The following is a 16078-nucleotide window of genomic DNA, read 5'->3' on the forward strand; positions in this document are numbered from 1 at the left end:
TTCTAGAATATTTTTTTATTGGTGTTGAAAGGTGATCCACAAATACTACTACTGAATGTTGAGATCCTATATTGACTCCACAAGGCTGGCAGTTTGAAGAAATGTATGCAGTGTTGTTGTGGCCGTGTCAGTCCCAGGCCATTATCTCACCCACCTTCCCTCTCTAATTAGGAGAAATGGATTTTGACTTTTAACCAGAACAAATTTGATAAATTGGCTATTAAGGGTGCAATGGGATTGAGTCCTGTTGATTTCAGTACTAGTATATAAAGTTAAGAATGTGCTTAAATGCTTTGCCTAACTGAATCCAGAGTGTTCAACACCTTACATGATCGAACCCTGACAGACAGAGACCTGAAAACCCCAGGAGAATATATTCATGATGTCACAAAAAGTCACTATTCTTGAACAAAAAAACTTCAGAAACAGACTTCAAAGAGAAACAGCGGAACTAAAATTCATTTTCAAATTTAACACATTCATTTGGGCTTGAATAGGGACTGGGAGTGGCTGGCTCATTACAGAAGCAGCTTTGGGTCTCCTGGAATTGACACCTCCTTATCAATTATTGGGAGTGGACTACATCCACTCTGATTGAAATGGCCCTGTCAACACAGGTTCTCCACTTGTGAGGTAACTCCCTTCTCTTCATGTGTCATTATATAATGCCTGCATCTGTAACTTTCACTCCATGCATCTGAAGAAGTGAGGTTTTTTACCCACAAAAGCTTATGCCCAAATAAATCTGTTAGTCTTTAAGATGCCACCGGACTCCTTATTGTTTTTATGGATACAGACTAACATGGCTACCCCCTGATACTTCACAGAATTGGTGGAAGCTTTTCTGCAATATTTCAATGGGAATTATTTGTCACTCTGTTTTGGGCGACTTTGCACTCTTCAGCTTTTGCTTTCCCTGTGAAATTCGATTAAATAGCTAACTTCACAATGAAAGCCTGCCAAAAATTCCAATTTCAAAGCCACCATTCACTTACTGTAAATTCCATTTTCACTTGAAAAACTGTTGGGCTCTGGGTTCTAGGTGGTAAGACCTGGTGGTTGGAGTGGTGGTGGTGAACAGGTACCGAGGGTCAAAGCCAGAAGTAGAGTTGGGACCGAGCCAAGGGCAGCATTGAAACTGTGGTCAGGGTCAGAACCAGGCTCAGAGTCTGTAGACGAGCCAAATAATGATTGTAGTTGGAGTCTGGATGCAGGCCAAAGGTTGAAGCTGGGTTGAAGTCAGTCCAAGGGTCTGGGGATCAGGAGGTGGGTGCAGGGCTAGAGTGGGTCAGGAACAGGACTGGAATGGGGTTGGAATAGGGTATGGACAAGGCTGAAGTGTGTTGGAACAAGGCTTGGCCAAGGCTGGGGCAAGAACAGGGACAGGATTGAGGGCAGACTGGAAGCCTGGGGAGTCTGTAACATCGTGAGGCACCAAGAGGGTTCCTAGCTGTGTGATGCTGTTGCACAGACTAACTTGTGGAATACTTGTGCCTGGGTGGGTCATCTGACCTGGGTCCTGCCCAAGAATAGACTGCAGCTGCATGCCTGAGGGATGAGTCACAGCAGGTTCTGCTTCACAGATGAGTCTGTGCAGCTACTGAAGCTCTAAAGGCCGCCCTCCTCCCCGCCTAGTGGGAGGAGCAACTGAACTAGGGTGACTAGACAGCAAATATGAAAAATCGGGATGGGGGTGGGGGGTAATAGGAGCCTATATAAGAAAAAGACACAAAAATTGGGACTGTCCCTATAAAATCGGGCCATCAGGTCACCCTACACTGGACCCAGGCATCAGATGATCATGGGGGACAACAAATGAAAAAACAGGGACAGGAGTGAGGGTCACAGGGTCGAAAGCAGGGATGCAGAGTGGGACACTCAGCAGAGGACCCCGGACAGTGCCCACTACTCCTCAAAGGCATCTAGGGAACCAGTGGATGCGGCCCAGAGGAACTCTGCCTGGAGACGTGACTTAAGGGACGATCAGAAATAGGCCCCACACGAGTCAGTGCAGCTGAGCGAGCAGCCCCTGTCTGGCTGTAGGTTTGCTTCACAAAAATGGGCTCAGATTTACTGGCAAAGGGACCTATTATCTAGCTATAAATTCATGAAACATGTCAGTGTGAGGCTGAAATGAGCTTATATTTGCGTTTGTAACAAAATGTGCTAAAAACAACCCCCTCGAATCCTGAATATTTTGTCTTTGGCTGTGGATTTTCATCTGCTTCTGTGCCCCAGAAGTATACAACAGAAGTAAGTCCTGCACTGACTGCCTAGATTGTAGGTAGCAGCACAGTGAAGCAGCAGCGTGTATAGGGCTCCTAGCTCCCGCTCAACATGGCTGGGAAGGGACAGGGATTGAGCAGAGGTTGGACTCCCTTTGACAGGTCTGGGTTTGGTATGTCTCCATCAGCGCAGGGAAAAACTGGGAGGGAAGGTTGTGACTGGGCATAACAAGTTCCAAAGGCTGGAAGCTGAAGCTAGACAAATTCAGATTGGAAATCAGGAGGACATTTTCAACAGTGAGGATAATTGGCCATGGGAGCACCTTAACTAGGGATGTGGTTGATTCTTCATCACCTGAAGTCTTTAAATCAAGAATGGACGTCTTTCTAAAAGGTGTACTCTAGTTTCACTAGAAGCTATGGACTTGATGCAGGGACCACTTAGTGAAATTTTGTGGCCTGTATTAAGCAGAAGGTCAAAGTAGCTGATCAGGAGCCTCTCTGGCCTTAAAAATCTATGAATCTATGGTAGTTTCAGTTACAATATTTTCCCCACTGCTTCTAGGGTAGCATAACAACATATATTGCACCATACCCAGAGCTTTAGCCCTTCACCTGTGAAATAAAATGATTTACAAAAACTGGTGGGTTTAAGCTAAGAATGTAAAAATGATCTGGAAGCATCACATTCCCTTCTCCATCTCATGACTGTGAAAAAAAGTAACCACACCAACTAAAGCCAATTTGTTAAAAATAATTTGTTTTTAAGATGACATATTGCATGCAAAATTTCACTTTAAAAGTGACTTTGTAGTTCTACTATATTATAAATTGAAAAGCTGGATAAACAAGGGTTTATAAATATTAAATAAATAATCCTGTACAGGCTCTTAACTAGCTTGGAGCACCATAAAATTAAAGAGAAATTTGTTTAGTGAATATATGACTCAAACCATTTAATTTGATAAATTAAATGAACACCAATATTATTGATAGCATCTTATTGTACTATGTTAATTTTACTTAAAAGCTCAGTAAATTCCTTGAAAATAATTTGTTCCTTCTATGCCTTCTAAGGGCTAAACTGTGAACCTCTTACACCAACGAACAGTTACTCATCTGAGTAATACCATTGACATTTACGAGGCTCTATTCCAGGATCACATCTAAGATTTTACCATGATGTACTGTGTTCTAGTAATGTAAATTTTCTAACAGCTTTACAAGTGAGAAGCATATACTCTGTGTGTGTATGTGTGTGTGTGTGTGTGTATATATATATATATATATATATATATATATATATATATATATATATATATATATATATATATATATATATATATATATATATACTCACTCCTCATGAAACAGAGCACTTATTGTGATTACATGATCTTGGTTAATATTCAGCAAATACTAGTCTACAGGGGTTTTTATGGGAGTCCTTCCTGTTAAAGGGAACCATTTTCAGTCTAATGATTGTAGATCATTACATTATTTTTTTAATTGGACAACATAATTAAAATAACCCGCCACTAGTGAGAAGCAAGAAACATATCCATTGTCTTAAGTTCACTCTCAGAATTGTTACTGCAGCTTCAAAGGGTTGCAAAGTTGTTTTCATAAAGCAAATCATTCAAAATAGTTTGCTATGTTTGCATCAGCTGTCAGCTTTGTAAATTTATTCTTACAATAGTGGGTTTTGACAGAATTTGTAAAATGCTTCCCCCCCTGTTTTTGAAATATGATAAATGTGACATACAGCTGACCTTTACACAAGGCCACATGTTAATATTCAGGACCATGCTTTTGTTTGTCTTGAACAATGCCTGTCATTAAGAAAGCGTGGATTGCCAATATGACCCTCTGTTAGAATGCTGGACCATTCCTGATTGGTCACCAGGAAACATCATGTGCCTTTGATTGAAATGACATGGAAGATGTATGGTCAAAGTGCTGTACTCAGCACCACTGCTGTGATGTGAAGAAAACCACTTTGACCCAAATAGACCTGCACTCAAACAATGTCGCACCAACCAAAGACAACATATTGGGAAGAAAAATGCTTGTAAACTGCGTGTGCTGGAAGATGTATTAGCCAGACGGCCATAGGGCAATCTTTGAACTATTGAAATCTTTAGAAATATTGTTTAGTTCTTGAACAATACTTACAAACCTAATTAATCAAGCGTAGATGGTTATGTTCTCTCTATACATAGTGAATCATTTTAGTGTAAGAATAGGGCTGTCACATTTATTTTGCTGACCACTTCACAGGTGCTTGCGTCCAAAAGCTTAATTTGAACATACATTTTAACACCAATTGTGATTCGAATTCCAAAAATACATTACGAACAGATCCATGACATATTGCTAACAATTAATATGCTTCCAAGTGTTTGTGTTTGTTTCCATTTTTATGTTTATATTTTTCTTGGGCTATGACACACCATTTTTAGAGCTTTGTTCTTGTTATTTTTAATTTGCAGTAGGAACATTTTTGACAGCTCCTCCAGATAAGTATTTTAAACCTGCTCTAGTATTAATGAGTAACACTGCAAGCAAGCTGTACAGTTTCAATCTAAAATCCATCAGATAAGTACAGTCTCATCCTGGAAAGTGCTGAAAAACTCCAGTGAATTTCCACGTTCCTTCAACTCCTGTTGAATTGAATGGGAGTTGAGGGCATTCAGTTCTTTGCAAGATTAGACTCTTCATATCCAGGATGCCACTAGTTTCCAAAGTCTGGCACATGAACATACAGATAACTATTGTCTTAACAAATGCTCTAACAATTAAAAAAAGTGTAGGGTGCCTAAAGGCTGAAGACTTCTGGGTTCTTGATGGCAATTAATAATTTAATTAGACAAATACCTCTATTGCTTTTAGAAGGTATTTTTATATTAGTGACATAGGTCCTGTCTACACTGGCAAGTTTCTGTGCAGTAAAGCAGCTTTCTGCGCTGTAACTCCAGAAGTGTACACACTGCCAAGCCAGTTAGTGGGTCTACTGCCCTGACCTCAGGTGACCAACTGTGAGCCCCACCCCTTAAATTCCTTGGGAATTTTGGAAGTCCCCTTCCTGTTTGCTCAGTGACGCGTGCAGTGGTCTCAGCGCATCTTTCCAGGTGGTCATGCCTGCTCCACGCACCAGGCGATCCCCCACTTGGAGCAATGCTGAGTTGCCGGACCTCATCAGCATTTGGGGGGAGGAGGCTGTCCAGTCTCAGCTGTGCTCCAGCCGTAGGAATGATGATACCTACAGACAGATTTCACGATGAATGACAGAAAAGGGCCATGACCGGGACACACTGCAGTGCAGGATAAGAGTGCAGGAGCTACGGAACGCTTACCACAAGGCGCTTACCACAAACTGCTGCTCCGATGCTGTGCCCACGAGCTGCTGGTTCTACAAAAATCTGGACGCAATACTTGGCAGTGACCCCACCTCCACTGTGAAGATCATGGTGGATACTTTGGTGGCTCACGTGCCAGCTGAGAGTGGACCAAGCCAGAAGAAGGAAATATTGGATGAGGATGTGAAGGGGGAGGCAGACCCAGAGGCAGAGGACGACTCAGAGGACAGAGATGCATGCAGCCAGGAGCTCTTTTCTACCCCAGAGGAGGCTAGCCAATCACAGCTGTCAGAGCTTGGCACAGCGCAAACAGGACAGGAGACCCCCTGGTAAGTGGCTTTGATTTTGGGAATCACTGAAGCAAGTTGTTGGGGGCAGGAGGGTTGCAGAAAGCAGGCTTGTGTCCGTATGATGCGCGTACCGCCACATGCCTAGTCTGAGCGATGGAACAAGGTGTTGACTCCGTCACTTCACGGGAATCTGCCTCAGAGATCTCCACGGAACTGTCATGGAGATACTGGGTAATCTGCTGCCACAGGTTCTTTCACAGAGCTGCTTTGTTTCTTGCCCCATTAAGGGTAACTTTCCCATGCCACTCTGCCGTCACTTGGCAGGGACCATTGACGCACACAAGCGAGCGGCATAAGGGCCAGGGCGAAAACTGAAGTCTTGGAGAAGACCCTCCCTTGATTCGCTGCTTACCCTCAGCAGAAAGATATCTTCCATAATGAGCACTCAGAGATATGACCTTGGGAGCCCAGCCTCCCTCTTCGTTATCACCGGCTGAATGGTTGCGCAGAATTAGAAAGCGGCATTGAAGAACTAAAGAGGACTTTCTGCGTGAGGTTATGAGGCACTCCGTGGAAAAACAGGAATTGAAGGAGTGGCGTGACAGCGAGAAAAGGGACCGAAAGGAGAATGCAGCACGCCAGAACGAAGCCATGGAGCAGTTCTTAAAAGTTATGGAGTGCCAAGTGGACACGCTCCAGGTGCTACTAGCACTGCAAACTGAGCAGCTCCACACCCGCCCTCCCCTACAGCCGCTGTCGCAAAACTCTCCCATGTGCCCACCAGACACTGCCAACACACTCTTATCAACCTCCTGGCTCCAGTCTGTACCCACTGCATTCCACTCCTGCCCCATCACAGTCGAGCCCTGCAGACTCCCCATTGCACTCAATACCCACTGCACTCAACACCCATCCCTCTGCAGTTTAACCCTGCTGAAGTACAGTACCTGCTGCATTGTACTCTAAAGGAGAAGGTTGGATATGATACCCGGACGTACACAAATCTTTAATTGTCCCAGGATGCCACCTCCTCCTGGGACCCTCCCTTCCCCCCATCCCCCACAGTGCTGATATTTTTTTGTTTGTCTCTCTCCTCCAGTTGTTGTTTTTTAATAAAAGAGTTGTTTTGATTTGAAAGCAATCTTTATTCCATTAACTGAAAGCAAACAGAGCCCTGCAAAGCAACAGGCAATTTTCTTAAACCTTCATAGTGCATCGTCTGCACCATTCACAATCACCTCCGAGCATTACAAGCACTGCACTCTGAAGCATAGCAACAAATATTAGCTTCAAATTGCTGCCTTAAGGCATCCCTGATCCTTATGGCCCCACGCTGTGCCGCTATAATAGCCCTGGTCTTTGGCTGTTCAAATTCAGCCTCCAGGCGCCCACATTTCTGGCTGTGCCCATAAGCACCGCCCCCACAGCTCCACTGGCCAGTTTCAGGCCAATGGGAGTTGTGAGGACAGTGCTGGGGGCAGGGGCAGTGCACAGAGACCTGCTGTCCCCCTCTCCCCAAGGGGCGTGCAGAGACATGCGAGCAGCAGCTGTCCGCTTCCGGGAGTGGCGTGGGGCCACAGCATGCGTGCAGCCTGCCTGAGTGCCCCACTGCGCCGCTGGAGTCATGGCGGGCCGGACAGAAATGTTAGATGGGCTGTATTTTGCCTACCCCTGGTCTAAGTGCTGTCCTGAATAGGAATGGACATGCTTAAGCACATGTTTAACTTTAAGCACATGTTTAAATGCTTTAGGCCCTGATTCAATAAGGTACTTAAGTACATGTATAAATACATAGCTGTATCGGGGTTATAAAATTTATAACTTTTGAATGCATCAAGAAAATATTAAATTTTTGCAGTTCTAAATATAAGCATGAATATTTATGACTTATTGTTTTTTCCTAAGTATTGTAATTATGGTACGGCCATATTACAATAAACTAGGTATATTTAATCTATTAAAGATTGTGACTGCGGGAGGTTTTCCTCCAACTCAGTGTTGAGGCAGTGTGGGAAAACTTACATTGCCATTGGCTGGGTTGTACTGACCCTCTGGATAAAGACTGCAGTTTTCTGTGCTGTCAATTCACTGTCTCACTTAGGGCATGATCCAGTGCCTGTTAAAGTCGATGGAAAGACTCTAATTAAATTCTTTGGGCTTTTGGTCAAGTCAGTAACAACCAAATTCATGTGAAAAATTAAAAACAACCTGTAACCATGCAAAAACCCAAGACAGCTAGAAACCCAACTGCTTGATTTATGTATGCAGGTGCTCTTGGTGCACACACACACAGGATTTGGTGTATGCAACTTGATTGCATGCTGAAAATTGGCATCACAAATTTAGAGGCCGTGTTTGAAAATTTGATCCTCAGAATCAAAGTACAGAGTATGGCCAACTCCAAGCATTAAGAAATCATGAGTCAGGACAGGCTCCACCCAAAATCATGAGCTTGGCTTAAAAATAATGAAAAATTTTCAAAATAATACATTTTGTGTTCTTTTTATTTGCCTTCTGGTGTTAGAGAGTTCAAGATTCATGTTCTGAGGGTTTTCTCCACAACTGCAAGAGCTAGAAACATACTTTTTATTTAAAATGAAATCTGAGATTCTCAGGTAGCAGCCTGATTCCCGTATCTGTGGCTTTAAGAAAATCACCAAATAGCATGAGAGTTGGCAACACTGTAGAAACAGTTAATTATCCATCTGGCTTAATTCTGCTGCAGCTTGGTAAATGTAATACTAATGTATGTATTTTAACTTATTTTTTCTCCATTTCAGTCTGGTTTAGAAGAGGACAGAAACAGGTTGTGCATACAAATATACCCATTCACCGTGAATATAAAGTTCCAAAATTACCTCCACCAAGTTTGGCTTCCAGCGAGGAAGATCTGGCTGAGGCAATTGTCCACACACCTACTCCATCAGTTAGAAACCAGGAGACCTCTTTAACACAGACTATTGGATCAGAAGAAAAGAAAAAAGAACCTGAGCTCTTATGGACTAACACAGAAATTGACAAAGATACAGAGTTGGATGAGTTAGACAAGCTTCGGAACAGTGTTTCTCCATTACTTTCTGAAACAGAACACACTCCCTCAGATTTCAGTAGGCTGACTTCAAGTATAAAGAGCAACCAGACGCTGTTCAGCTTTGAGAGAGAAACTGACTGGTCAGGTATGTACTATATAAATTCCTGTCTCTATCATATTTTTCTACCAGTATTCATTTTCTCCATTTTACCTTTAACCTAATCTTCAACAAGACAGGAACTAGTACTGTAGGTGAATAGATGATATATTAGGAAATGTTTGAATCAATTAGCCTGTGTAACATGCTTCCAAAACCAGTTGAAGAGTCACCATATTTTCTGTTGCAAATTAAATAATACAATATTGAACTTCTTTTATTTTCCACTCCTCTCCCCTCCCCCCCCACCAAGAGCCTTTGTAGTGTTAAACGCTCCTGTCTTTGAAACTTAAGAAATTCAGTTCTTAAGGATACTCATGTTTTCTGTATGTTAGGGCTAATGACAAGGAAAAGAAATCAAACTGCAAAAATAAAGGGCTTGATTCTGCAACCCTGACTCCCAGTGAAGGATGCTTATTCACTAAAGTAACCCCACTGGGTCACTGATTAACATCCAATCTAAGGGGGATGGTGTTTCAAACCTTGCTGAGGATGGATAAAGCATTTTAGGGCTCACATGGTACAAAGACTTTATCAGCACTTACTTGGGATGCTTGCAGAGATCATTTGTGTCTTTGTCACTCATGAGTAAGGCTGCGAGTTTGTCATGGAAGTCACTCAAGTCATGGATTTTGTGACTTTCTGGGACCTCCTTGACTTTTGCAGTGGCCGGTGCAGCTGGCCGGTGCAACTCGGGAAGCCCCTGGGCCAGCCACACCAGCCACTGCTGGAGCAGTCTCATTCCACAGCCTCTCCCCGCCAGCAGTAGCAGGATTTTGGGTGTGGGAGGGGGCTCAGGGCTGGGGCACAGGAGGGGGTGAGGGTTCTGGCGGTGCTTACCTCAGGGGGCTCCCAGGAAGCGATGACATCCACTTCCCTCAGATCCTAGGTGGAGACCACACGCTGCCTCCGCCTGCAGACACCACCCCCGCAGCTCCCATTAGCCAGGGTTTCCAACCAATGGGAGCTGTGGAGCCAATGCTCGGGGCAGAGGCAGCATGCAGACCGCCTAGGAGCTGAGGGAGGGACACATATTGCCACTTCCAGGGAGCCACACGGAGCCTGGTTAGGGTAAGGAGCCTGCCAACCCTGCCAACCCCTCACCCCTCAGCACCAGTGGGGGTCCAGGGCTGCTCCCCCCAGAGCATTCGTGGCACCCCTGGGCCACCCCCTGAGCACCCATGGCACACCTCAGGCTGCCCCCCCCCCAAGATTTAATCAGGGGTATATAGTACACGTCATGGACAGGTCACGGGCAGTGAATTTTTGTTTACTGCACATGACCTGTCCATGACTTTTACTAAAAATACCTGTGACTAAGACATAGCCTTGCTCATGAGTGATGTGCCCCTTGCTGATAAAATTTGTTCTATATATATTTTATGAATATATAATGAGAGTTATATAAAATACATATGCACCCAGAAAATAGCAGTGTGTTTCTGTATCTATTTGCACAGATACTTAACAAATATCTATTTTACAGATTTTTCTAGAAAACTTTCTCAGATTCACTCTTTCTCTTTTTCCATGTCTGCAATGGCTTCCTCAGACACAGAACTTGAAGCAGCCAGTAGCAGTAGCCAAACTTCCTACCACCCCATTCTGCATACAAGCTCTCTACTGGTGGCAAGTGGTTACTGCAGTGGCTTTCTGAGCCCCAGTCTGAACAGTTCCAGTTACCATGGCACTGCAAACATTCTCCAAGCTTCATCATATTCTGTGAAAAAATGCTCAGGGCAAACACCTTCTTTCGTAGAAATTTGGCATGACCGTCTCCTGCACCACTGGCCTGTTCTTCCACCGATCTCCCCACAAAGAGGTTAATAAATGTTTATTTTTTTCCCTGTTTCCATATGGTTTGTTCACAGGCTTTTGCTTGTATGTGTATGAATGCTCACTTGCATTGACTGCTGTGAGGGAATTGTTCCACGAATGCTGGCCATCTTCAAATCAATGCCTGCACATAACAACAGAAAGTGCCTCAGATGTAGTGGTTTCCACAGGACCATTGTCAGGCTTTTGTGAAGCATTTTTAAACCTAATAAATAATGTCAAAAGTCTCTATCCTAGCCAAAAATGTTCCTTTTGAAACAGCTCTAATAGTATTTTTTTGTTCTGTGATGTCTCCCAGTGTTGTAAAGAATTTGAGCTTCACAATAGGAATCTGGTGTATCGCGTGCCACTTTGCAACTTTTTTTTATATATATAATATAAAGCCTTTTCCTTTTGCAAAGGAGAACTCCCATCTTTTAGCTTAAATGTTTCTTTTTTAAAATAATCATCTTAATTTTGAAGGTTACTGTTTTAAATGAAACTAAATTCCACAAAATATAGTATGATCAAATGTTAATGATGCAGGAAGTAAGTGAAGGAAAATGAAATATTGAACTCAATTAGATGCTATTTCTGTGAGTTTCCTCTGTGTGTTGTTGCGTAACTCATAATTAAATTAAGTCTAAAGCCTTTTGCTTTATGCACTGAGAAACAATGATCACTGTGGTCAAAGATGATTGCAATGATCCTTACTGGCCTTAAAATCCTTGAATCTAAATCCTGATGACAATTTATGGTGAAAGAAACTCTAATTAATAGGAGACTCACTACAATTCATTATATGCCATGTAGTATGTAATAGCAACAAACTCAGATTGTCTTTAAACAGCAGTTTAATTTGTAGGTAAAATTTGTAGATCCAGTAGCCTCTAATAAACCAACCTAGCGCTATGGAGAACATTTATGAGATGTATTTGATTTCTGTGCATTGTACTTTCCTTTTTTTGATCTGTTGGGATCTTGATATTTGGGGGAAAGTAAAAAGACTTACATGTGCATGTCTAAGTCCAATATGGTGCTCAAGTTACTTGATATTGTAAGTAGTCACTTACTTCTAGGCTATGATTCATTCATAGAAAGTCAAATTGTTTCTATCTGGCAATGGAGGTTGCATTTTGACATGTTTTATGGCTACAATAGTAATATATATTATATGATATATAGACAGGCTACCTTCTGTGTGATCAGAGAACAATACGAGGCCCAAAACAAAATTTAAGTCACTGCAACTGTATTACAGTGCATCATTCTAGATGTCGGCGCTGATACATTTAAGCCTCTAATATTCTGCACCATAGTTCAGCTGATTTTTGTTGGTGTTCATTGTCCTATGTAGTCCACATTTAAAAAATGTCACTGCACATCCATGCACCATTCTTAGGCCCTGAGCTATGGCAATTGTTACAGCAGGAGGTACATACTGTAAATGCTGGTTGCCATGGTTTCCTAAGGAAACAATGGCTTCCAGTAACTGTGAGTTGATATGACATGGTGTGCAAGATTGAACATCATATCCTTTTTCTTGGAAAGAAAAATGAGTGTCACCACTGCATTTTTAAAAATATATTGATAAATAACAGCATATCTTTCAATCAGTTATTAAAGTAGGAAAAGGTGACAAATTTAAAATACAGACAAACACTTCAAAATTACTCTAGAATTCCAGGTTTGCCTCTGAATACATAGGACAATGACTCAAGATGAGTAAAAAGTTGATCTTTTCTAACCGTCACCTTCCAAATGTAACCTGCAGTCTCGAAGTCAAGCAGTGTTCTCCCTGGCTAATGCATTACCACCCATAATTAAGGTTCTGCAGTCAGAACTTAGTTAACTGTTTTGTTGATGGGTGAGCCAGAAAAGAGCCAGCATTGTCCGGCTATATGGAAAGAGGGGCAGGAAACCCTTCATATGTTTTAACCAGGCTGCAACTATATTATTAGATGTCTAGGACTACCTGGCAGATAAAAGTGTAAGTGCAGGTACACCATGCTCATTCAATATATACCTGGGAAGGGGAGAGCTTACGCCAGCCCCCACGTTTTCTGTCCAGGCCCCCCAGCCAATACATTGCTGGGAGCTTATCATCCCCCCTCGAACGAGGGTTAAAGTGGGCTATAAGAAAGGGGGTTGACTCCCTGCCATATTATTAATAGGAGCCCCGAACCCACATGTTCTACTCTTTTAAGTCCTTTACCAAGCCATTTATCCGGTCACTGTATATCCTCCCTGTGGAGTACCTGCACTGGACAGCCATCCCACACTTACTGAATGAGTTGTGATATCATAGCTTAACTCCCTTCCCTACTCAACATAACAAGGCCCTCCCTGAACCTACTGTGGGGAAGGCGAAAACTCCTCCACTCCACCTAGGCCAATAGGGTGGTGAGGGAAAAATTCCTTCCCAGCCCCCCTAAAAAGGAGCAGCTAGTGTGATGCTCACAGCAGGTCCTGGCCAAACCTGGTATTTTACCACACCAAGAGGAGCGAGGGTGGGTGCTGCTGCCCCTGCTCCTGGGCAAAAGGGGTTCTCCCAGCCAGGCTTACCCCTTTTAAACTCCTCAGCCCTTCCGGTCCCAAGGGATGTGTCAGCATCCCCATGCTGACCCATTCCCTTTTGTAGCAGCTTCTGAGCACCTCTTTCCCCCCCACACCCGTAACACTGTTCCTTCTCCTTCAGCAAGCTGGACAACAGCCTCCCTTCCCCTCACTTAACAATGCAGTGCAGCTATTAGCTCTGCAAAGCTGATGGAAGTAAGAAGTCTTAAAAAACTTATTTTTGTAATTAAACAAATGTGACAGGATTATACAGAGGGAGAATATCTGTTGGGTAATGTACATAAGATAGTCCTGCTTCTAACTCTAGTTGCACTTTTCTTTTCTTTTCTTTTCTTTTCATGCTACCAATACCCTCGGGGGGGGGGGGGAGGGGAAGGGGGTGGACGGGATGGGGGACAGATTATTTAAAAATATTCCTAACATTTGAAAATTCACAATGTGATTGTAAGTGACAGAAATTAGGAATCAGAGAACATGGAGAAATTCTATGTTTTCATGAAAATTTTAGACATTTCTCAAGATTTCTGCCAGCTTCACAAAATATTTTATAATTTTATTTTAATAATAATAATAATAATTAATGATTTCAATCCTAATATACCTTCCAGTTTTCACAGAATATAAAGGAAAAAACCTGATAAAGGCAGGACCATTATTGCTGAAAGTGATGGGAGAGACAGGATTCCCTAACCCACCATATGAATGCTGCCGTTGGTACACTTCTAGAAGTTAAAGTGGAAAAAATCATTTTCTAATGCATTACATCGGGGTGGCCAAACTTACTGACCCTCCGAGCTGCATATGGTAATCTTCAGAAGTTCAAGAGCTGGGTGCGCCATCCGGGGCTTCAGCTCTGCTGGACATGCCTGCCAGGGCTCGGGGCTTCAGTCCTATGGGGCACGTCAGCCAGGGCTTGGGGTTTTAGCCCCACTCCTGCTGAAGCCCCGAGCTCCAGAAGGCACCTCCCATGGGGCTGAAGGTCCAAGACTCCCCTCCTTAACCTCACCAACCTGCCGCAGGGCAGAAGCCCTGAGCCACCCCCCCACCCAGTCTCATCGGTGGAGAATGGGATGGAGGTGGAGGGGGTGCTCTGTGACCCACACTTAAATTGTAAAAGAGCTGCATGTGGCTCTCAAGCCATGGTTTGGCCACCTCAGCATTACATTAATGATGCCAAAATACATTAAAGCTGAACAAAACAGATATGTTTAGTACATCCACCAACACATTTATGTGTTTTCTGAGTCGGATATGCCTATCAAAATGCACACTGCAATATCACAAAAAATTAGTTTGCAAAATCACAATTAGTTCACACCAAGCTAGGGTGTGAATCTGCCATGCACGAATTGTCCACATGGACCCTGCTGATGCATATTAACAGTTAATGTACTTTGATCTACTCCTCTTTGAAATGGGACTAGTCAGCAGCTTAAAAAACACGGATTATTAACCATAGTATCCAGAGTACAGTGCCATCACTTTTAAAATATGGAAGACGTATGGCTTCCATGGGATCTCATGAAATTCTGCAGGCAGTTTGCTGCTGCCTTTTTAGATTACTTCCTACTGATGAGTTCCTACTGCTACCTTTAGGATTTGATTTTTAAAAACTATCCTCTTTGGCTTGTGTGCTCAATTTGCACTATAACTACGGGTACGTCTACACTACAAGACTATTTCGAATCTACTTAACTCGAATTTGTGGAATCGACCTTATGAAGTCGAATTTGTGTATCCACACTAAGTACACTAATTCGACTGAGTCCACAGTAACGGGGCCAGCGTCGACTTTGGAAGCGGTGCACTGTGGGAAGCTATCCCACAGTTCCCGCAGTCCCCGCTGCCCATTGGAATGCTGGGTAGAGCCCCCAATGCCTGCTGGGGGAAAAAATGTGTCGAGGGTGGTTTTGGGTAACTGTCATCATTGAACCGTCAATCACGCCCTCCCTCCCTGAAAGCGCCGGCGGGAAATCTGTTCGCGCCCTTCTCTGGTCGGTTACAGCGCGGACGCCACAGCACTGCGAGCATGGAGCCCGCTGCGATCATCGCTGCACTTATGGCCGTTGTCAACTCCTCGCACCTTATCGTCCACCTCTTCCACAGTCAGCTGCTGAGAAATCGGGCGAGGAGGCTCCGTCAGTGCGGTGAGGACAGGAAGTCACAGAGTGGCGCAGACCTCTCAGAAAGCAGGGTACGCCGCGCAGTGGAGATCATGGTGGCAATGGGTCAAGTTCATGGTGTGGAACAGCGATTCTGGGCCCGGGAAACAAGCACGGACTGGTGGGACCGCATAGTGCTGCAGGTCTGGGATGAATCACAGTGGCTGCGAAACTTCAGGATGCGTAAGGGCACTTTCCTTGAACTCTGTGACTTGCTGTCCCCTGCCCTGAAGCGCCAGGACACCCGGATGCGAGCAGCCCTGAGTGTGCAGAAGCGAGTGGCCATAGCCCTCTGGAAACTTGCAATGCCAGACAGCTACCGGTCAGTAGCGAACCACTTTGGCGTGGGCAAATCTACCGTAGGGCTTGCTGTGATTCAAGTAGCCCACGCAATCGTTGAGCAACTGCTCTCAAAGGTAGTGACTCTAGGAAACGTCCAGGTCGTCAGAGATGGCTTCGCCA

The 16078-nt window shown here is 43.8% G+C and overlaps 1 protein-coding gene across 2 annotated transcripts in view; it reads left to right on the forward strand.

Moving 5' to 3' along the window:
- LOC123368410 overlaps positions 1–16078 on the forward strand; it is a 239342-nt gene that overhangs the window by 86239 nt on the left and 137025 nt on the right. For both annotated transcript variants that reach the window (XM_045013182.1, XM_045013190.1), the window contains exons 4-5: positions 8655–9050; positions 10615–10884. In XM_045013182.1, the coding sequence (XP_044869117.1) occupies positions 8655–9050; positions 10615–10884 (666 nt within the window). The remainder of the gene's footprint in view (positions 1–8654; positions 9051–10614; positions 10885–16078) is intronic.

Source organism: Mauremys mutica, chromosome 1 (genome assembly GCF_020497125.1).
Source record: "Mauremys mutica isolate MM-2020 ecotype Southern chromosome 1, ASM2049712v1, whole genome shotgun sequence".
Classification (NCBI taxonomy): Eukaryota; Metazoa; Chordata; order Testudines; family Geoemydidae; genus Mauremys; species Mauremys mutica.